The sequence below is a fragment of the Balaenoptera physalus genome, assembly GCF_965194825.1.
Source record: "Balaenoptera physalus genome assembly, chromosome: 11".
Classification (NCBI taxonomy): domain Eukaryota; kingdom Metazoa; phylum Chordata; class Mammalia; order Artiodactyla; family Balaenopteridae; genus Balaenoptera; species Balaenoptera physalus.
Window position 1 is genome coordinate 94402247 of NC_138896.1, and position 24181 is coordinate 94426427.

General features: G+C 38.0%; 1 protein-coding gene across 1 annotated transcript in view; it reads right to left on the reverse strand.

The window, feature by feature from the left end:
- The window catches only part of CNTN3 (contactin 3), a 325704-nt gene that overhangs the window by 141739 nt on the left and 159784 nt on the right, over positions 1–24181 (reverse strand). Inside the window, exon 5 of the mRNA XM_082412129.1 lies at positions 5425–5520. Within this exon, the coding sequence (XP_082268255.1) occupies positions 5425–5520 (96 nt within the window). The remainder of the gene's footprint in view (positions 1–5424; positions 5521–24181) is intronic.

Consider the following 24181-nt stretch of genomic DNA (forward strand, 5'->3'; position numbering starts at 1 on the left):
TTCCAACTACAAAATGGATGTTCAGCAATTAAGACTATTTGAGACAACAGATATTCCCTTCAGAGATCAATTTTACTGTTATCCACATAGTAGCACCTGAGGTTTATGTGTCAACCGATTCAGAACATACTTGTCTGAATACTACTACAAATTTATTAATATTCTGGACACCCATAAATGTCAACAGTCACATCAGCATTGGCATATATTCAAAAAACACTTTTACAATTGTGATATATTATTCATTCAGTCTACAGATGGATTCTCTCTTTCTTGTGACATGTTAACATATCTGACTCCCAGGCTTAGGAGCAATAAATTAGGAGCAATATTCTATGGTGTAGAGAGATGCTTATTCCTCAATAACCCACCAACCATCTGCTTTATCTAGATTTCATAATTTGTGATGGTATAAAGACCTGCTACGATGCAACTTTCAGGTACCTTGCTTTAGGGAAGGGGAAACCCTTGGGTTCTCAAAGAAACGTTTTATATAGTGACCAGTGATGCAAATGCCATGGGAGCCAGAAAGCACATTCTGCCCATGAACATATTATGTATTCCCTACTTCAAAGTTTTGTAAAAAGCTGTTGTTTTAAATTTGACTAAACTACAAACATGAATAGTAGAGGAGTGTAGTTCAAGGAAAAATGAATGCCTAAGCCAAGGTGGTGCTAAGGTTACACATTAAGGTATTTGGGGAAACTACTGTTTTGGGTCCAAATCACATCCCAAAACACTAGGTAATGTCTCATCGCCTTGAAGCAAGGTCTAGCAACTGCACAAGTGTTTCCAGAACATTCCTACTTGGAAATTTTTCTTCAAGTTGCCCCATCTAAACTACCTGAAGTGACTTTTGGTTTTTGGTCCTAGGGAAAGAAAAAAAAAAAGATGTTGACACAGAGGGTGTAAATCCCACGCCATCTGGTTATGTTGCTAACAATCGTCACCTCTGTCACACCAGGATTTACAAAGCAATTTTTAGCATGAAGTCGCTTCATCCTGCACTACCTGCTGTTTAGCATCTCACACGCTTCCTTTTCACATCCCAAAGGATGGCAGGCAGTGTCCAGGGCTGTCACTGTAAGAAGAATACGCACAGAGCACAGACGTGGGAAGCTGGATCAGAGACCAAAGCTGTTTGCTTATGAAACACTGGGAAACACTCAGGTCTATTTTTAACTCAGAATAAATCTCATCAGGCATCCTTGGACAAAAACCAAGTCTTTATTAACATGTATGTAGGCAATAACTTGATTAACCTATGAATTCCTGACTAATTAGTATTTATCATGAAAGGCCCATGAACTAGTCTTGTATCCTTATTTATATTAGGATAATTTTTTTGTGCATTTGAATTTACAACGATCTTGTAGTGATATCAGCAACTGACTGGTAATTACACTAATTCCCAGCTTTTCACACTATTGGTAACTAGATTGATAATTAACCCACGGATAATCCATGGCTGGTACCTTATTTTTGGCATGTCGCTTCCTGATTTTCCAGCTAATTTTCAAGAGGATACTAATTCCTTTCACCTTAGAGAGATGCTGGATTATTCTGCAGAGAAGACAATGAATAGGAAGTGGCAGAAAGTGTCACAGAATGAGTGGGAGATAAGACCCCTCTCAAATGACAGTAACCTGCATTGCTTAGGAGTTATGGGGACTCCTAGGAAACATTTCTGTCACCCATCAGGAAACAATTTTTCCTTCTATGGCATCATATAAATGGCGATTGCTCTTAAGCAAAGCAGCCCCACGTTGCTGCTACTTTCTTATAAATTATCTGCATAGACAAATTATTTAAGGGAGTATGAATAATATATTCAGTTTCCATACTTTGGGACTCCTATTTGGGTTCTTTTTTTGCATATGTCCCTTGTCACTTATCCAGTTCCTCTCCATACTTTTTTTTTTTTTCCTCTCCATACTTTTAATCAAAAGAATCTCCTAGCAGATGATTTATTTCCACCAAGAGCCAGCACCCTTCTTAGCAACTAAGCAGCACTCAATAAATAGAGACTACTATTATTATTTGTTATTATTATTATTATTATTTCACCCCTGTGTCTACTCTGTCAGGCTGTGATTCTGTTAGAGCATACGATAGATAATAAAATACGATGATGTCTTCAGTAATCAGAAAATAACAACAAAATTAAAAATTTCCGACCACTGAGAAGGGACCAAGTAGAAGTGAGTAAAAGTAACACAGCAGTTAAGACAGAGAAGGGAAGGTCATGTCCTGCAGGGACCACGGGACTTTGTGGAAAGAGGACACAATGGATCGCAGCGGGGCCATGTGTGCCCCATATCACATGTACTGATAAATCCTGGAGTCACGGCTTCAGCTGCTCTGTGCTGCCCCACATTCTCCACTGAATGAAAAGTCCCTCAGTCCACAAGGGGATGAAGCGGAGCTGATACCAGCTGCTGTGGGCAGAGTTCACCGTCATCTGTCAGTGTCTGCACCTGTCTGCTTGGCACCCAGCGCATATTAGTTGTTAAATGCTTCCAGCTCTAGAAACAAGAGTTTGCAGTGCATTCTCAGAAAGCATCTGTAACTGGCCCGATCTAAAGAGGATTCCTTTATTCATTTCATGAATGTCTTCATTTGTTCAACCGTTATTTACTGACTGCTTGTCATAAACCAGCCTTGTGTCAGGCACTTGGGTGCAGAGCAAACCTGGACATAGGCTCTGTCTTCTAGAAGCTCCCAAACCAGTAAGTCAGGGCAGGGGATGTAAATTGTGACTTAGCAGACTCAACATTAGGGAGACTTGGATCAATGACAATCCTGTTTTCAGCATCTAAATCTGACGCTCTGGTCCCTATCATTTTCCTGCACAATCTAGCATGCAGGAAGATATGCTTTTGTTCAGTCGTTCGCTCCCCCATGCATGCCGCGGGGTCTTAAGAGCTAATGTACCGCATCTGGGAAGATTTCTTTCCTTCTTTGCCAACAATTCTACTGACTTCCACAGTCATCCCAGACTGTGAGCTTTAAAAATGAAAAGAGCACTATATGAAGTCACCAAGGCAGAGAGGAATCAGGATGTCATTACTTAGGAGAGCTGTGACTGGCCAGCAGTTCTCCAATTTCACGACAATGGAAAAGATTCATCTTTTGGAACATGTTTTATCCAACAGCTTATTAAGACTCCCTCACTGTGTGCATGCCCAGTCAACTAAAAGATCCCCTCCTTTGTTATCAGCAAGTACATCTAGTCATAAAAATGTTTAAAGAAGATCACTTAGACTTTTAATTTGGGTCAACAGTTCCAACACACATCATAGACAAGACCACCCAGCGGTCTTTTATGTTGCTTTTAAAAAATAAACTTTATTTTGATACTTGCTTACTAGGTGTACTTCTAACCATTATTAGTGTCTACCTAAAACATCACTCCCTTTTTTTTCTCATAATAAAACCCTTCTTTTCTTTTGGAAACTACGTCTTTCTCATCCCAGTGCTTGCCAGTAGATGGAGCTGACTCTGGTTCTCTGCTGGAGGGAAAAATCTCATGAGCAAGGCTCATCCAATGAAAATCAGGAGCCACTGAGCAACAGGCTGTCTGGTCCATTAGGATCTTTAGCACCAAGGACCGGAAGGCCTGGAGTTGCCAGGAGCCACCTGTGCCACCACAGGGAGTCTACATGACAATGGAATCAACACGGAGGGAAGCAGAGCCAAGAAACAGCAAGAAAGAACAACCGCTTATGAAACTGGTTAAACCATTGGATCCAGTAGACTGGTTCTCAGGGAGCAAATATTAGAGTCTGGGATAAAGATTTTGACCAAAGCTCAAAACCTGTGAAAGGAAGGAGGCAGAAGCAGGATTTGAGATAAGAAAGAAGTCAAACTGCGGTGATCCAAAAAGCCTTGGCCATGCTGGAGGGAAGCTCTGGACTGAGTCCTCCCCACTAGAAGTGTCCAGTGTTGGGCAGAGAGGGCTGACCCCTTATATCCTCTCCTTGTTCAGTCACCAGATGCAGGCAGTCCCAGTAAGGGTGAGACCCTGGGCAAGTGGCTCCTGCAGCCAAGGAGATCAGGAGGAAGCTGAGAGCTGGAGGCCACTGGCTGACCCCACTGCCCACAGTGAGGCAGCGAGTCATTCTGGGTGGTACATCGCTGTGTCAACCATACAGCTCTAGTAGAAAGCACAGGCTCAACCCAGTTATATGAGCCAGTAAACTCCCCATTTTCTTCAAGCCAGTTTGAGCTCAGTTACTTTTACTGCTAATCAAGAGAGTCTATGCTTCCCTTCAAAGTCACAGGTCCTCTGAAACTTCATGATTTCAGCAAAATATACACTCCCGAAGTAGACTGGGGAGCCCAATTTAAACCCATACTAACCAACACGAGGGCAAGCATGGCAGCTAATCAAGCCCCAAATCTGCAGTCTGCAGCTGGCTCAGACATTTCAAATGATCAAATACTGAAGATGGGAAATGTCTGTTTTACTGGGCTGAGGATTTTGTGATGAAAACTGCCAAGTCACTGGGCAACAAGGACTTTGGTTTGGATGTCACAGAACAAATAAAGTCCAGCATATTGACATTTGACTAAGCTTTATTATAATGGGAAGAAGACTTCTCAGTTTCGCCTCTGGTCAGAAAGAGTCTCTCTAACCTATTTATCTCTCAGTAATTCTCATCCTCTCAGTAACAGAATGTGTTTGCTTCTCTGAGAACAATGATTCATATATTAATAATGCCTTCTTTGTTCCTGCAAGTGACCAAGTTTGTAATAGTGAGCATGAGAGGAAAATCCAACCAGCACTTCAGGCTCTTACTGGGGAGCAGTACTTATTAAATAATTTTCATATGTGCAGAAGTTCATTTTCACTCTTGGTAGCTATTCTGTTAACCTCTGAATTTCCAGCAATATTTCAATTTATAGCAATGCAGCATAAAATTTGCAATTCCAACACCCCAGTAAAAATGATGTGAATACACACACATATTTCATTTTCAATATATATTACACATATATCAAGAGGTGCAACAGCATATATCAATAAGCATGTGTAAGCGTGTATGCATAAGGCAGGAGAGAGAGAGAAAGAGAGAGAAACCACAAAGACACCAATGTATGTCACGGTCTAAAACTAAATAATAAATGATAATAGTGTAAGGATGAAGCATTGTTCAGCACCATTAGGTAACTGAAATTAACTTGATCTTGCTTGCCTTTAGAACCTTCCTTGTTGGAATGAGTAAATTATGTTTATAATCTCCTCTGGATAGACTACTTTTTGTAGAGTTTCTTATATTGCAACTCAACTGACAGAATCCATTGCTTGGATTATCAAGTTTCTCAGGGCAATTTATGGAAGCAATAACAGCACATATGCTGTGGGTCTCGCCCTGAAACTTGTTTAATAAACATAAAAAGCAAAAACAGAGCACTTGTTACCTCCAGAGTGTGGCGGGAGGCCACAGAGCAGGACGACTCCCTGTCCTTCACGCACTGACACTGTACTTCTCATTTTGGTTTTAAAATTTTCCAGATCTGATTTGAAAACAAAACAAAACAGAATTTCAGAAAGGACCATAAATTTAAAATGTTCACACAGAGACATTCCTCTTTTTTAGGATAATAAAAAATCCCTTCTCAGGAACCTCAGGAGGAAAACATTTAACATTTGCTTTGAGAAGGAAAAGTAGGATTTTGATTTCTTTATTAAGGCTTCTAGAAATTCAGCAATAGAAACAAAAATACATACCCACTAATCCTGTAAATTAAACCCACATATTCCTTTTTATTTGTAGCTGTAAAAAAATACAAACTGTTTTTATCATTGGCCAAATAATTTTTTTCAAGTATTGAATAAAGCAATTAAGGCAAATACTATTTTGATCACCAGTGGTTATTTTTAAAAACCATTTCATTTCTTTCAATAATAATCCAGGACAGCAAATTCCAATTCATAGTCTCCAGCTTAAATTATAGCATGGAGAAAATTCTATGGGCTTCATTTTGAACAAAGCTTAAGCCTACGGGGAAAAAAAGAAGAAACATTTGTTTCTCTAAACTCTGATTTTAAAAAAAAGTACTGTGCATTCCATAGTTAATATATGCTGTGGTGTCACTTTCTGTATTAGAAAAATTGCACTGTCAATTTGTGAAAGAATATACTCATTTCATAGCTTTTAAGGGTTGATATAAATTGCCTATGTGGTGAGTATGAAAAGTAAGGTAGTGTATGTATTTTTAAAATACAACTTGAAAAATTTCAACTTTGAAAAATGCAAAAACCAAAATAATCTTCTTCAAATTGATAAGACTACCAACTGTAGACATGTATGAATTTTCTAAGCACCATAAATCAATACATCAAAGGGAAATTAGAAGGTCTATGTGTTTCATTTTATTGTTACTGAAAAATAGTATTAAATTGCTAGCTTATAAGCATGGAATAAAGCAATTCAGCAAAACTCACATATGTGTGACTATAAAAGGAGAAAAAAATAGTGTTTATGGACTTATTTTATTCAGAAGTTACCCTACAAAAGTGATATAACGTAGCATTATATCATCTTAAATCTATAACCAAATGCAGCATTATCAAAACATTAAGGCTTCTGAAGTGTAACTGAGTTGGAACTGCAAAATTGGACCATCCAAATGTTTCCCAAAGACTAAGTGGAGGAGTACATCATATAAGAATGTAGCCCATACATGGAAAAATAATTTCAAATCACTATATTTTGACAACCAAGTATGCATCATAATCACTGATTTTCTGTCCAATTCCTTGTTTTCTTCTGTTATATAACTTCACATCATAAAACATATTCATCACTGATTTTGCCTAGAATACACCAAAAAGGATAAAGAAAAGGTTCTACAGAAACTAACAATGTCTCTTCTCCTCCATAGGTGAAAACCTCTTTTGCCTAAACCCTAACACTGTCACAGGTTTGTCCATTGCTCTGGACATTTGCAGTGATACTATCTCTATAGTATATAAGGGCAAAGAACATTATTTTTGGATACCTGATGTGGCCAGTTCATGGAGAACATGCATTAGGAAGAGCAAACAAAAATAACTGTAGTGGTCTTAAGTGTTTTCCCGGCTTTTTTTTTTTTTTTTTTTTAAACCCTAGGGACTATAGAGATAAAAGTGGTATAAATATCCAAAAAGCTTCAGATTACTGAAATATCCTGGCAGATTATATATGCAACCCAAACCCAAGTCAAGGCTGCATATGGTCCAATCTTGACAAGAACTGTATCAGAACAAGCCCTGTTTAGGAGTTAAAATAAATAAGAAGTCATTCCAGAAATTATTTGGTAGAAACCTCTCCGATTTTTCTTCCTGTCTCCTAATTCTTGCAAAATGTGACATTATTCTGGAGCCTCTAATTAGCCAGATTTTAAGAAGAAACCAACTTCATAAGGAGCATCTACAAAGAACTACAACTAGCATCATATTTGATGGTGAAAGAATGTTTTCTGCCAACATCAGGAATATGACAAGGATGTTCATTCTAGCCACTTGCAGCCAACATCATACTAGAAGTTCCGACCGCTGCAATAATAAAAGAATAAAAAATAAGAAGCATACAGTTTCTAAAGGAAGAAATAAAATGACCCTTATTTGCAGATGATATGATTGTCTAAATAGAAAATAGGAAGGTATCTACAAAAACAAAAAGCAAACCAAAAAATTCCCACTACAAAGTGAGTTAAATAGGTCACAGGATACAATTTCTAGAGAGTAACAATAAACCTGCAGAAACCAAAATTAAAGACACAAAATGGCTTACAATCATTTCAAAGAAAATACAGTACTTAGGTATACAGATAATAAAACGTACAAAGGATCTATATGCTGCAAGTTACAAGATACTGATAAAAAAGAATCAGTCTAAATAAAGTGAGAACACCTACTGTGTTCATGGATTGGAAGATTCAGCATAGTTTCAACTGTCCCCAAATTGATATATAGACTTAATGTAATTCCTATCAAAATTCCAGCAAGGTTTTTGGTGGGTTTGTTTTACTTTTATATCTTTTGTAGATGTAGACAGGCTTGTGCTAAAACTTACATAGAAAAAGCACAGGCCCTAGAATAACGAAGACAATCTTGACTAAGAAGAATAAAGTGGAAAGAACCACTCTACCTAGTATTAAGACTTATTATGTAGCTACAATGAGCGAGACAGTGTGGGAACGGCAGAGGGACAGACACATAGAACAATGGAATAAAACAGAGAATCCAGAAACAGATGCACACAAATACGCTGCGTTGATTTTTGACATATGTGCAAAAGCAGTTCAGTGGAAGAAGGACAGCCTTTCAATAAATGGTGCAGGAGCAACTGGACAACCATAGGGAAAAAAAGGAACCTTGTCCTCAACCTCACTCATATATGAAAATTAATTCAAAATGGATTTGAATGTAAATGTAAAACATAAAAATATAGAAATATAGACCTTTTAGAGAAAAATATAGGAACACATTTTTGGGATCTAGGGTTAGGCAAAAAGTTTTTAGGCTTGACAGTAATAAACTGGACCTTACCAAAATTTAGAGCTTTTGCCTTGTGAAAGTGCATGGGAAAAGGATGAAAAGACAGGCAACAGACCAGGAGAAAATATTCTCAAATTGCTTATCCAGTAAAGGAATAGTATCCAGAATAAGTCCTCTTAAAACTCAGTAGTAAAAAACAAAACTATCCAATTAGAAAATGGGCAAAACAATGAACAGGCATTTCACTGAAGAAGATATAGAGATGGTAAATAAGGACATGAAAAATGTTCAACATCATTAGCCATCAGGGAAATAGAAATTAAAACTGCAGTGAGGCATCACGGCACACCTATCAGAATGGTTAGCGACACCTATCAGAACTATAGCGACAACACTAAACCCCATAAAGGATGTGGAGAAACAGAATCGCTCATACGTTGTTGGTGGCTGTATGATTGTACAGCATTTCACAGCCACTCTGGAAGCAGTTTGGTAGTTTCTTCAAAAACTAAACACACAATTGCCATATGATCCAGCAATTGCACTCTTGGGCATTTATCCCAGGGAAACAAAAACATACTTTCACAAGAAAACCTGTACAAAAAAGTTTGTACAGCTTTATTCATAATAGCCCTGAACTGGGGACAACCCAGATGTCCTTCAATGGATGAACGGTTAAACAAACAGTAGTGCACACATTTCCTGGAATACTACTCAGCAATAAAAAGCAATGGACTACTGATACACCCCACACTTGGATGAATCTTCAGGGAATAATGCTAAGCGAAAAAAGCAATCCTGAAAAGTTACATGCTGTATGACTCCATTTATATAATATTTTTAAAATTACAGAATTTCAGAAACAGAGGATGCATTAGTGGTTGTCAGTGTTTAGGGAAGTTGGGGCAGGGATATGCGTGTGGTTATAAAAGGGCACTGTGAGGGATCTCGACCACAGAGTGGATACACAAACTATACATAATACCATTACAGAGAACTAAACACACACACACACACACACACACACACACACAAAAATAAGTACATATACAACGGGGAAAATCTGCATTAAAAAACAAAGATAAAATCCAGCTCTCCATATTTTTTTACTTTCTTTCCTCTTCCTCCACCCCACCTACAGGCCGCAAGTTGCTCACCTTGATTGCCCTTCTGGTCACCACCTGTGCTGTGCTGCTCTAAGATATCCCAAGTTCTGGTCACACCCTGGAGACAGTATCTCCCAAACTGATATCAAACGGAGGTATGCAGAGCCAGGAGAGAAATACACTCCTTACTTTGACTGCTTTTCCTATGAATATGCACATGGACCATTCCTGGTGTATAAAATACTCTACCTTGACACCTGTCTGTTAATTTTATTTAGTGGGCTAGGTTTTCTATGGGCTGCTCAAACACTTCACACTTTCAGGTTAATCTCCCCTAGAGGGGTGGGATAGGGAGGGTGGGAGGGAGATGCAAGAGGGAAGAGATATGGGGATATATGTATATGTATAGCTGATTCACTTTGTTTTACAGCAGAAACTAACACACCATTGTAAAGCAATTATACTCCAATAAAGGTGTTAAAAAAAAAAAAGAAGAAGAATCCGCTTGCTAATGCAGGGGACATGGGTTCAAGCCCTGGTCTGGGAAGACCCCATGTACCACGGAACAACTAAGCCCATGTGCCTAGAGCCTGTGCTCCTCAACTAGAGAAGCCACCGCCATGAGAAGCCCGCGCACCGCAACGAAGAGTAGCCCCCGCTCGCCACAACTAGAGAAAGCCCGTGCGCAGCAACAAAGACCCAACACAGCCAAAAAAAACCAGTAAAGTTTCTAACGGAAAATTCTACCATGGCAGGCTAATAGGTGTGTCCTAGGAAAATAAAAATGGTTCCTTATGTAAAAACAATGGCTTGCTCAACAAGTTCAATAGTATCTTGGTTTTCCTTCCCCAAAAGCAGAGCCAAGAAAGCACTGGAGTGACCTGGGGAATATGGAAGATGATCTCCGAAAGTAGGAGGGAAGGAGTGGGGTGAAAAAAAGAGGGATGGAAGAAAAGCCACCAGCTGGTTATGTTACTGAAGCTGCTGCTGTAGTCAGTAAGGGACTGATTCTGCGTGAACCTCTGATAAGTGTATAGAATGCCTTCTAGAACCATCACCTTGAAAGACGGGAGTCAGGGGTATTTGAATACAGGCTCCCAACCTTACCAGTGAAGGGTTTTCCCTGGGGGCAATCATTTTCCCCTACCCACAGAGCTCTCACTGTGAACTTTCATGGAACTGTCCACCCCCACTGCACATTAATCAGAGGCGGGCAGAGGGGATTTAACACATTTTGGGGATACCAAAAACGTCTACTGCAAATAGATTTCATACTTAAAAGCCCAGCCTTTTTAGAGGTTTTAAAACAGGTTTGTGTTGTAAGTTTCCAAGCAGACGTAAGTATTCAGTATTTTCTAAGCCTCCTTAGGGACCAGGGAAGCACTTAATAAGATCTTAACACCTTCAGGAACTGTCTTTGTTTTTAAACACAGTTGAAATACTGGCACAATGGGTGAACTCTAAGCACCTAGAATACTTTACAAGACCTTTCCCCACAGGTATATCATAATTCAGCTCCTTCTCTACCTCTCATCACCCCACTGCTCCAGCAAGCCCAACTCTCAGCCACATACACTGAAACAATAACAAACTATTTGGATTTCGCCAAGCACAAAATGCTTGTCAAAAATCATGCAAGGGCTTCCCTGGTGGCGCAGTGGTTGAGAATCTGCCTGCCGATGCAGGGGACACGGGTTCGAGCCCTGGTCTGGGAGGATCCCACATGCCGCGGAGCAACTAGGCCCGTGAGCCACAGTTACTGAGCCTGCGCGTCTGGAGCCTGTGCTCCGCAACAGGAGAGGCCGCGATAGTGAGAGGCCCGCGCAACACGATGAAGAGTGGCCTCCGCTCGCCGCAACTGGAGAAAGCCCTCGCACAGAAACGAAGACCCAACACAGCCGAAAATAAATAAATAAATAAATAAATATTATTTAAAAAAAAAAAAAAAAAATCATGCAATTGTGCGCCCGCTCCTTCACTGACGTTGCACTGTTATTCATCTTCAAAACCAGCTTCATCCACATCCCTTTCTTGAAACTCTTGAAATTACCTCCATCCTTTCAATTCTGTTTTTTAATTTATTTATTTATTTATTTATTTATGGCTGCGTTGGGTCTTCGTTGCTGTGTGCGGGCTTTCTCTAGTTGCGGCGACCGGGGACTACTCTTCCTTGTGGTGCGTGGGCTTCTCATTGCGGTGGCTTCTCTTGTTGCGGAGCACGGGGTCTAGGCGCACGGGCTTCAGTAGTTGTGGCGCACGGGCTCTAGAGCGCAGGCTCAGTAGTCGTGGCGCACGGGCTTAGTTGCTCTGCGGCATGTGGGATCTTCCCAGACCAGGGATCGAACCCGTGTCCCCTGCATTGGCAGGCAGACTAACCACTGCGCCACCAGGGAAGCTCCCAATTCTGTATTTTCTATATTTTTCTATTTTTCCATTTTGTTCTCCTATCCTGGGGGTCCACCAAGATCACAACACTGTCATTTTCATCTTTATATCTCTAGGCTATTACATATTTGTTGGCATTGTGTGGGTCATCAACATACATTTGCATCCATCATATCATTTTCCTTGGAATCTCCATGGTGGGTCCCCCACCGAAGTTGAATCCTCTGTGCCTGGGTTGCAGATTTCTTAACTTTCTACCAGTGAGGTTTAGGAAAAGAAAACAGGAGTGGGCCCACCAGGGATCCTGTCTTTGCTCCACCATAATCCAGATCTGCAAGATTGGAGGAGTTACCACTTGGCCATCTGTGCTTCCCAGCTTTTTATTTGTAAACTGGGGACAACACCTGCCCTCTGAACCTCACGTAGTTTTTTGAGAGAGGCTCTCTAGCATCGCAGAGCTGCAAGCCCTTTGAAAAATAAAAAGAATTATAGAAGTGCAAGGTTCCTTATTCCTTCTGAGTCTCTGGTTTTACAACTCTCCTTACTTCAGTCTCTCTCATCTCATATATGATGTCAAACATGCAAAGATCACTTCATCTAAAAAGCAAAATATATCTTCCAATAATACCCATGCTCCACTTTTCTTAAACAAATCCCCCTGCCCCCCATGACCATCTCTCTGTTTCCTTCCACTTTTTAACTTGGATTGAATTTAAGTCTGGGTCCTCTGGAGTCAGATAAACCCATCTACAAATCCCTTTCCTGAAACTTAAGTGTTTGACCTGTGGTAGATTACGTCACTTGTTGATCCACAGTTTCGTCATCTGTAAATTGAGGATAATAATAGCAATTATCTCTGCTATTGTTGTGAGAAAGAAATATGATAGTCTACGTCATTTACTTAGAAGTGTCTAACTTATAAGTGTTCAAAAAATAATAGCTATCATTTTTCTTTACATCCCCTCATAGATCTCACCAAGTCTGAAGCTTCTACCATTGTGTCTATACCAAAGATGTGTTCATCAAAATTTTAATTCAAAACATGCATTTTCTGCATGCCTTCCAGACACATTTTGGCTATTCATCTCATATTCAACATTTCATTTTCCTACGCTTAGAGTAGCCCCTACAAAACCCTACAACTTCCATCATTGTGTTGTTACTTTCTAAGACTCCCACCTCCAATTTGTCACTCCTCATTCCTACTTTTGTTCAATCCATTCAATTTTATGTTAATTGCTTTGCAAAGTTCAGCCTCTTTCTTCCCATTTCTAATTTCTCACTACCACCATTTTAATTTTACTGGAAAAATTTTATGATGCAAATTCACCTGGCATGTATTAAGCATATGGCTCCAGTATGCTTGTCTATCAAATCTTTGCATCCCCAATGTCATAAGAATATGCTCTATCAAAACTGACTAAATTCACATATGAAGGAATTAATGGATGAATGAATTTGCTAGGCTGTGTGATAGAATTTCCTGGAATTTATCTCATTTAATTTTCACAAAAGCTCTATTTAAAGGTATTATTTTTCCATTTTCCAAAAAAGCTGTGGCTCTAAGCAATTACAGACTTTGACAAAGGTGATGCAGTAAGTGGTGGAGCCAGTTCAACTGATTTCAAGTCCAGCTCTTTTTATCTTTATACTATGTGATAAGTCCATCCAACCTTTGGGCCAGTCTCCCCACCTGCGATCTCTCCCCTCCCATCCAATCCATCTGTCTTGTGCCCAGAGAGTTGAGTTCAGTTTTCTTCATAAAACACATATCCAGTTTTCAATACCTGCTCAAAATTTTACATGAATTTCTCATTGCCTAGATGATGAAGTCCATTTTCTTGTCCTAACATTCAGTCATTCACTCGAAATGTATGTATTAGTATATGTACATGTATATGTATATATGTGTGAAATATGTACCTATGTTCCAGGTATTGCCACAAAAGAGCTTGGTTTGTCATCTGGAGTATTTCTGCTTCTAAAACTTTACTTATGCCCCATCATTCCTTTCAACTTATGTTAAGTATCTATATTTCAAGGTCTAGTTAAAAATGTTCACGCTTTGTGAAGGAAGAGTTCTCCGATAATTCTGAACTACATGATAACTGTGTTTTAGATTAATCTGTCTCACAAGACTAAGGCTGAGGGCTCAGTCCACCGCCATCTCCTTTTTGCCTTCCACAGACCTCAGAAAGCACCTATCCAGTACAAATGGCTTCAACTCAAGCAGTATGATTCGTCCCCTCCAGAAAAGATACCGTCCACTGTTAAGAGCACACGGAATGCTTGTGCCTAGTAGCTGCTCTCTAGCAAGCCCTTCTGCTTCCATCAGTTGAACTGCCTGTATTTATTAACAGAACTGAATCACCCTTTTTACATTTTTTTGTTGAAATTAAATTACTAGTGAAATACTAAAAAAGTTGAGGGAATAAGTGTGTGAAAAAAAGGGAACTGTTGTTTATGAAAAAAATTTTAAACTTTTGAAAAACTCAATGAAAGAAATTCACCCTTTCCCCAAGATTGATGCTAAAATAGAATACAGAATGCAAAATACCATAAAAGCTTATAAATAAAAAATAAAAATCTTTAGACTATTTCTGTACCCAGATTACTTAAGAAATATTTTTTAAATTATCACTCAAATTCAAAGAAAAACAATAGCTGGAAATCACAGGAGATTCATAATAGGTGTGTTTTATACAAATAACACAATGAATTCCTACCTTCCATCAACGAAGAGTGCTTGGCACTGCATTAAAAAACAAAAACAAAAAGCAGAAGACATATATAGTTTCATATTTGAAGCAAAAATAAAATTGTTATAATAAAAGGTAACTTTTCTTTAAATGATTACCTATTTTAATTTATTAAGGAGCTTTTCAATTAAGAGTCCAACTACTGGTCCTGACTATATCAAATAAAAAAGCCCCTTATGTATCTGGGAAAAAGTAAATGCTGGATTATTAAATCAAACAAGAAAAATTAAGAATAATGTTTCTGATATTGACAGTTTTGCTCTTCTACTATATTAAATCTAGGAAAAAGAAAAAAAAACTCTTCCCAGTTGATTGTGGATATTAATTTCACCTGTAATACTAAATTTTAAAACACGAACAGTTTAATGTAAGCTGAGCAGTACTATAAATCTTACTTTCTGAAAATTTTTTCTTCTTATACTTCATGTATCTTAAAAAAGCTAGCTTTATCATTAAAATCACGTTTAAAAAACTTATGTGGCAATACTACAAATCATTTTCCTTCTCTTTGAAACTAAGATCTCCAAGTATACCAGAGGTTTGAGATAATTCAGAAAATCTGCATGAAAACCATATTTTAAAAGTCAGTTTGATTTTAACAGGGCCATAGAAAAAGCCAGCATTCATACACAAAACGTTACCAAATATAGAGAACTATTTTCAAGACTACCTAAGAACGTTATATTTCAGAAACTAACCATCATTGGGTGTGTCGCAGAGGAATTCTAACGATTAGTTATACAAAGATGTGCTTGGTCTTTTCACTTAGAAACATCTACTTGCCAATTTGGAAATAAAAAGATCACATAAAATGACAATATTCTGAATATCTGAACACATCACACCACTTCAATGCAGTTATCTTAATAATATTCTCAAACATTTAAAAAAAGCTTTTTAACAGTCTAGATTAAAACGTCTCAGTGGCTTCTTCAGCAAAGAATTTGAAGTTAGATTTCCGTTACAGTCTCTGCTACTAAAACAAGCTCTGTGGTTTTACACAATTTTCTCAGACTCTTTGATATGCAGATTCTTCTGAAAAATGCAGATAATATGACCTGCGTTAGAAACGTGCTGAGAGGGTTATGTGAGAAAATAAATGCAAAATTCTTGGAATGTATTACGTGCTCAGTAAGTATTAGCAAGCTGCTTCCCCTCCCCGGGCAAGGATAAGCTCTACATATCCTTCTATCCTCATCTATCCAGACCTATGTCATTCAAACCCAGATGAAAGTTTCCTTTCTCATCTGAAGCATTCAACAGCTACTCCAGTTTGTCTATATTTAGCCTCTTGCTTTTAATAGGCATGTCTCTCTTCCCAGGAACATCATAATTTCTACTGTTTTCCCCCTGCAATTAGTAGAGTAGTTGCTAAGTAATACTTGTTGAAATTCAACACATGAAGTGAGTTTTTTAAAAAAAGCTCTGTTATTTGCTAAACTGGCTGAGTCACTGCGACTGTTTATACATTTCATGGAACAGTTGCCATTAAGACACATGTGATTTTAGCAACGAATATACGGTGTTACATTATATGCTTACTTCTATCCATTATAGGAATAATGAAAAATAAAAATAAATTAGCATAATGCAATAACCCTCCAACACTACAAGAAAAAATATTAAATATTGAGTTGTTACCCTTATTTACAAATAGACAATTTATTTTTGAACGATTCCCTCAGCAGCACATTTCCAGACTAATAGCAGGGCTCACAGATGATAAGAACGCCTATGGTCTGGCGTTCAAAGATCACCTTTGTTACAGAGAAAGAAGCTAATTAGATTTATTTTAATTATATGATCACTTCATACTGACAATTTTCATCAAAAAGAGAAAGAGAGAGAGACACATCAAAGATTAGTCATGGACCGCCTGAAAAGAATACTTTCCTAATTCAAGTTAAATGAAGATTACTTTCTAAAGAATCAAAATGACTTACATGGGCACAGACCTCTTGAGACTGACATAGTTTATCTCTTATGATTCTCAGCAATAATCTGTGAGACAGGCAATACATATATAATTATTCCCAATTTTTACAAAAGCAAACCAAGTCCAGGAGAGGTTAGATTTTGCCCAAAGCCATGCTGCTAATTAAGTGTCAGAGTCAGGCAGATGACACATCCTCTGATTTCTAACTTGGAGAAAAAGGAGGAACATCACATCTGAATTACAGTTTAACCTTTTGACTCCTTTTCAGTCTTTAGAAATTCTACCTTAGAAAACTGAAATGGATAACTCGCAAGTCATATTTAAGGTATGTTCGTTCTTTCAATCATTCATTCAAATTATTCAACAAGTGCCAACAAGGCTGAGTGAAAGAAGATGTCTTTACTCTTCTGAAACTTGCCAACTCGTTTCTTAACCGTGCAGTGTCTTGGTTTCCTCTTTGTCAACAAGGAGGGATGACACCCACCCAGGAATCCCTTGGGGTTTGATATAACAATCAAAGGTAGTGATCAACAAAATAGAGCTTTCAAAGTGTAAATGACAGCAAAATATTTAGGTGTAAATGCTCCTATTTCTCATCACTCTATAATCTTATGTAGCTTCACGTTTCTTCAAAGTCATTATACAATATTGTAGAATGTATTTACTGTTTATTTATTTAGTACCCCCCCCCCCCATCCTGGCTAGAAAGTAAGCTTCACAAAACTATAGTCTTTCTTCTGCTTCATTTTTACATCCTGGGCACATATTACATGTTAAGCATATAAACAGATGTTATCATATGATTTCAATAAAGGCTCTCACTCTCTTATGCCCCTATATCAACAACACATAAAAACTAATTTGTCTATTGGTGAAAGATTGATAATATCTTAGATCATTACCTTGGGCACAGCTGATGTCTGCTGTTCTGTTGCAGAGCTCCTGAATTATTAACTTAAAGCTTAAGTTACAAAGCAAAGTTACAAAGCAAAATAGCTAGAAAAAAAACTCCCCCAAAATATAACTGTGAAATTTAAAGAAATGTGTGTATTTCTCCCTAACTTTAACACCAGCCAGACTTACTGTGTCATGTACATCAATTTCAAAACTTTTATAAACAAATGTACATAATTTAAAACTAATAGGGAATAATAAAAATCTATATGTGTAACAATGACTTCTTGTTAATTTCTATGAGGTCTTTAAAAATATTTAACCCAGAAAAAAAATCAACCTAATATATATTTAAGAAAATAAAGGCATATGTTATTTTGTCATTTTAACACCAAACCCTAAAATAAACTAAAGCATAATAGATGGATATAAATATTATGATAGCCTGCTTGTTGCCATAGAAACATCACTATCAGCAGACCTCTGAATGTGCATTTGCCTATGTTTCTCTGAAGAAAGCAAGCACAAATCCATACTACTTGTTTTCTTTGTAAGTTATATCTGACTTCCAGAAAGCAAAGAACAAGAGTGCAGTTTTGTGCTACAGAAATGCATTACACATGATAGTAGGTGACACATGGATCCATTAGTCTACTAGATCCCCTACACTTTAGTACTTAAAGAGCTCCTGAAAAAAGTTTCTTGGTTTAAATTTTTAAAGCACAAACATGTATACAAATTAGAAAGCAATTAGGGCAAATGTGCTGATGCAGAGGGTAAAATAAAGTGAAAATGGGACAAATGTAAATATATTATTGTTAGAATAAATGGGTCAACTTATTAAATGGGTTATATTATCCTTTGGACCTATTTATTGAAAGTGCCAGCAATCAAGACGCTGGTAGGAGAAATGTACTCCATCAATTCTGTAGATGATGCTTCTTTCCATAAATAAATCTTCTTCTGCATTTAACCAACACGAAAACTTAGGTTACCATTCTAACGGAAAATATTTCTCCCTAAGTATATATTCTGTAAGCTTCACTTTCTGAACACTGAGATTGCTACATTCCTGTTCTATTCAATTTTGTTTCTTGTTTAATGATTACATGATCAGGTGGGAGGCTGTTACAGTAAAATAGATTAGATGGGAAATGTGTCCAAAGTAAGACTGTAGAAATCAGAGAGGAAGAGAGGTATTTTAGCAATACCTCTACAAGATAAAATTAGATAATCAATATTGTGTGGAAATATTGATAAAAAAGAAAGTGCTGGGCGAAATACAAATTCCTTTGCGTGGCTTATGCAGGCGAGTGGGATCTGAACCCTGTCCATCTCTTCTGCACCATCTCTCCACTGCCTGTGGCCCATTCCACACTTCAGTCAGATGGAATTCCCTTCTCTAAGCTGCATACACACAACTACTGCCATCTTTTCAGGACTTTTTCTTCTGCTCCTTCCAGGTGGCTAACTCCTGCCCACCCCCAGTCTCATCTTAGGTACTGTGGCCCCCGTATGAGGTCTGTTTCTTATCACAGCTTAGTGGTTTTACACACCATGTACTATGTGAGCTTCATGAGGGCAGGGAATTCTTGGTCAAGACTTGGCACTTAGTAGGTGCTGTTTTCATTTCCTGGGGCTGTCGTAATAAAGTACCACAAACTGCGTGGCCTAAGACAACAGAAACTTATTGACTCACAACTGCAGAGGCTTTAAGTCTAAAATCAAGGCGTTGGCAGGGCCATGCTCCCTTTGAAACCGGTAGAGGAATCCTTCCTTGCCTCTTTCTGGCTCTCGTGGCTTGATGGCCATCATGGCATTTCTTGGCTTGTAGATACATCACTCCAATCTCTGCCTTCATGGTCACATGCATTCTCCCTGTGTGTCTCTGTCTTTACATGGATGTCTTCTTCATATAAGGACACTGGTCACTGGTCAGATTAGGGGCCCACTCAACTCCAGCATGACCTCATCTTAACTATTTACACCTCCAGTGACCCTATTTCCAAATAAGGGCACATTCTGAAGTACTGGGTTAGGACTTTAACGTATCTTTTTTGGGAGGACACAAATCAACCCATAACAGGTAGTGAACAATATAATAAATAAAGCCAGTAAAAATGTTATGTTTGGGGCAGAAGGGGCACTTAAGAATAGAGACATAGGCATTTCTCACTATACCCATGCATATTTCTTGTGGATATCCTACTGAAAGCCACACTTCTTACGCCTCGTCCCAGAACTTTTCACCTATCAGACAATGAAGTATGTTTAATCACAAGCTTCAAGATCGTGACATAATTCTTTAGACTCTTTCTTATGTCCAACAGAGCTAACTTCCCAGTTTTCAGCAAAGACTCTTTTTCTTGGTGTTGCCTATTCCCAACCCAACTGGCACTTTAAATGTGGCATAGCTTCACTTAAATTTTTAAATTACCACATTAACTAAATTTTTATACACTTCTAAGAAAACCACTTTAATTCAGGTACTTTTAGCAACAATTTAAATTTTCTCAATTATAAACCTGTCAGGAACTAGCTGAATATGGCCTGTTCCTTTACTGCTCAATGAAGGGACACTACCAACCATAAACAATTAATTTTAATTGAAATCCACAAACGGTTAAAACTAGGTAATGCTGAACATAAATGATTCTGAATATTTTTACATACCACCAAGGTATCTTACTCGTGATGCCACACATGCTAATACAGAAAGATGATAAAAAGCTATACATAGAAGAAATTAAATACAGCTACCGTTCTTGAAGTCAGCAAACAGGATAGCTTCAAGAGAGTTATGTATTACCTAGACGGCTACTGCATTATTACTCCATGATGAATACTGTCTTTCAGTATGCCTGATGCCTCTAACAACATTCATAATATTTAAAGCACTAATGATGTATTTTGGTTAGGAGGTTAGCTGATGTTTCCAATGCAACACTTTCTAGAATGTCACAATCTTCTGACAATAACATATGGAAACATTAAAAACTACTCTTGTTTTATGAATGCTTTCGACTAGAATCAGTGAAATTAAAGAGAAATGCTTTAATAAGATATGTATTTAACTAAGACAGTAGGCAAAAGTAGTGCTACTAAAGCATGAATTTGGAAAGCAATACATTTTATGCAGTACCTTAATGTGTATCACCAAAGCAAGGGTAACAAAAATGAGGAATGCGACAATCATGCTAGTGGAGAAAGATGCGCTCCCCATCATTAGGAATCACAGGACAAGAGAGGGCCTCTGTGATGGCATCAGCATATATTCTTCATTAGTGTTTGAAAAAAACAGAGGGGAAACTCTAGTAATTTGCCTATGCTTATTGGTCTGGGGACCTGAAGTCAGGGCTGCCCCCCATGGCTGCACAGGACTCCTAGATAACATACAGCAATCTAGCAGCCAAAGAGCTGGTTATTAAATACCCTGACCATTCCTCTTCCCACTCTCCAACTGCCTACCACTGCCTCCCATTAGCCAAAACCACCCAAAAGCCACATGGCAAGGGAACCCTCTGATGTAGTCCATATGGGTGGGTCTCCTTGGGCAGACAACAGGGTGGAAAGTGGATGTGGAAGGACAGATGGAAGACAGCTAGCACAGCTTGTTTTTTTCATTGTTCTCTGGTCAACCAAGTGAATAAAGGGATCAGTAATTACATGGAAAATAAGACATACTAAGATGCTCCCCCAAACATGTTTAATTGAATTTAGTTGAAGGATCTGGCATTTTTGTCTCCAGTGAGGTCACAATAATCCTCTCACCACCTGTCCTATTTTCAAGTTCAAGATTTACCGTCAACTTTCTCTTAGAATGAATGATCTGGTTTTCAGACGTTATTATCCCTTAGGTGAGGAGTGCATAACGAGCTCCACTGCTCCAAGTTTCTAATGGTAGGAAAAGGAATCGTTTAGACCTCAAATTAAATCGCTCTACTTGAAAAACATGATGCATTTTATAATGAAGAGATGAAAACAATCTTAATAGGTTGTTTTTTCAGCTAGTTGGAGAATAATTCATTCTGGCAGATCCATCGGGATGCAGCCCAGCTTCCAACTGGATGATCCACTGCAGCCCACGGCCTGATGTCATTTTATGGATGAGGCACTCAGCTGGGAACATCTGCTTTAAGATTTTCCAGGTTAAAGCTTTGTCTTCTATGCTACATGGGCAGAACTCTAGGGGTTTTAACCAACTGCTTACACACATACTCAACCTGATTCAAAGCTCTCCTATGGACAGTGACTCTTTCCAGGCTACCTTCAGGAAATCCATGATACACACCCACAATGAAGTCGGTAAGCCCAGGGTCTAGGTGAGAATAAGAGGGCAACTTCATCTTCCTTCCTTGTTTACATCCGTTCCAAACACATTTTTGCAGGGTGGAAAGACGCATAAGTAGATGGGCTTCTGTTAACCAACAACACAGAACAACAACAGAACCACTAGACACCAGTTTCATCTCAGGACACTAGATAAAGGGATTGAGACATTTGTCTTGGTCTAGAAAATGAAAGACTGTGATAATGCAAACACAAACTCTCTAGTCGTCCTTATTCTCCAATATGCGCAATTTATTATTTTAATTTAGGACAGGAGAAGGGAAACCACTTGGATGATTCTGACAAGTGCATAGAGTGTAATAGGCTCTCGAGTCAGGGTGCCACTTGGTAACCCAAGCGACTCAAATTACTTAGCCTCCCTACACACACCTAAGGTTCTAAGACGTAAAACAAGGAGAACAGTGTTATATACATTTCTGGGGTTTTTTTGAAGATTAAATGAGAGACCATATACAGGGACAGGATAAACACTAAATATTAGCTATTATTATAAGGCATCAGCCCAACCAGAAGTGTCTTTTATGGCTGTACTTAATGCAAGGCCCTCAGTCTACCTGAATAATACATTTCACACATATTTTTCTCTATCTTTTGCAAAACATTCCGTGTTTTCTCTGTTATACAATATCCATCACTATACATCCCACATTCATCCACGCTTATTTAGTTCAAGGAACACAGTCTCTTCTGACAGCCGTATATGCTTTCTATAACCTAGATGAAAAATGTATAAGCCAACATGTTTCATTTGGTTATAGCTAACAGGATACTTCCCAGCTGTTAGAATCAATATCTCCCAGGTGCCTCTAATTCTTTTAAATGGTCTCCTTCCATTTTTATCTGTGATTGTCCTACTTCATACTAATTTCCTTCTGTAAGCCAACTCGAGTCTTTTCAGAAGCCACTGAGTATAAATCATGAAGAAATATCTATGTATATATAATATAATTAATGGAGATTCATTGTGGCTTCTTATTGCACCTGCTCTGGGGCCATTTTATTGCCAACTGACATCCTACCACAAGAAAGACGAAGTAGGAGCAAAGGACTGAAAATTAAATTAATCATTTTTTAGATGAGATTCTGAGTCTTAAGTAAATCATACCATTACAGTAAAGAGTTTAAATCTGAATTATTTATATACTCTTTTAGAACACTAATCTCTTTAGTCATCTTTGCTCAATTAAAAAGAAAACCAGCCATCATTTTTAAAAGAGAAAAGAATGAAATTCACTTTGGTTTATAATAATCAGCAGGGAAGCATGTTTAACGTGTAGATTCCCAGGCTCCAACTCTAAAGATTCTGATTCTGCAGGTGGGGGAAGGCCTTTGGATTTATTAAATAGAAAATATATATAAATATAAATATAAAATAGATATGTCCGGCTAGTGATTTGAGGGCCACACATTTTAATATTTTGCATAAAGGGGTAGTCTACTTGATAGGCAGAAAAACCCGCTGACAGAATTTATCTTTCTTTAAAATGTAAGCCTGGGTTGACTGAAGTCATTTCGATTCTGACATTTACCAAAAGCCATTTGGCATTAATTGCTCTTTTTCCAAATATTCAGAATAACTGACTACTCCATTATGGAGTAAGTAAAAACTATGTATGCAGGACCTTAAGATCCAGAGGAATATCCTTGGAACATTGTCATTAAACAAGAGAAGTGTTTGAAACTTCTTGACACTTAAGGCAATTTAATTCCATGTTTCTCAAAAGAGCATGTTAAAGTATATTTCTTACTTTAATAATAATTTTTGTGATCATAAGTAGTTACATAATCATTTAGTAGCAAGAGAATGAAATACACTGAGTGTATTCCCCTCATCCCTTACCTAAAAGATGAAAACAGTCTTTCACTTTCAGGCTTATGAAAATTAAGTTACCCAATTTCTAAAACATAGTAGGGTTTAAGTAAATGGTAGCTGTAAGCATCTTGTACTTTGGTAGGCAAGGTTTTAAATTCTGCTTTGTAACTATTTGAAATATATTTTACATACATACAGTTTTTGGATATACAGTTTTAAAAAAAGGCCTTTGAATCTTCTAGTTATAAAAATATAGACATATACCAAGTATTCAATTTCCTGAGCACATCAGGGACTCAATACTTCAGACTAATTACACATATGTGCAGTCCATACATTATTCTGAATTTAAGGACTTGCTCACTCCAAAAGTTCAGTTCCAAGTTGGTTTGACTGGAGAACTCAGAACACGAAGTACTTAACTTTAACCCTATTATTCTTAAGCATCTG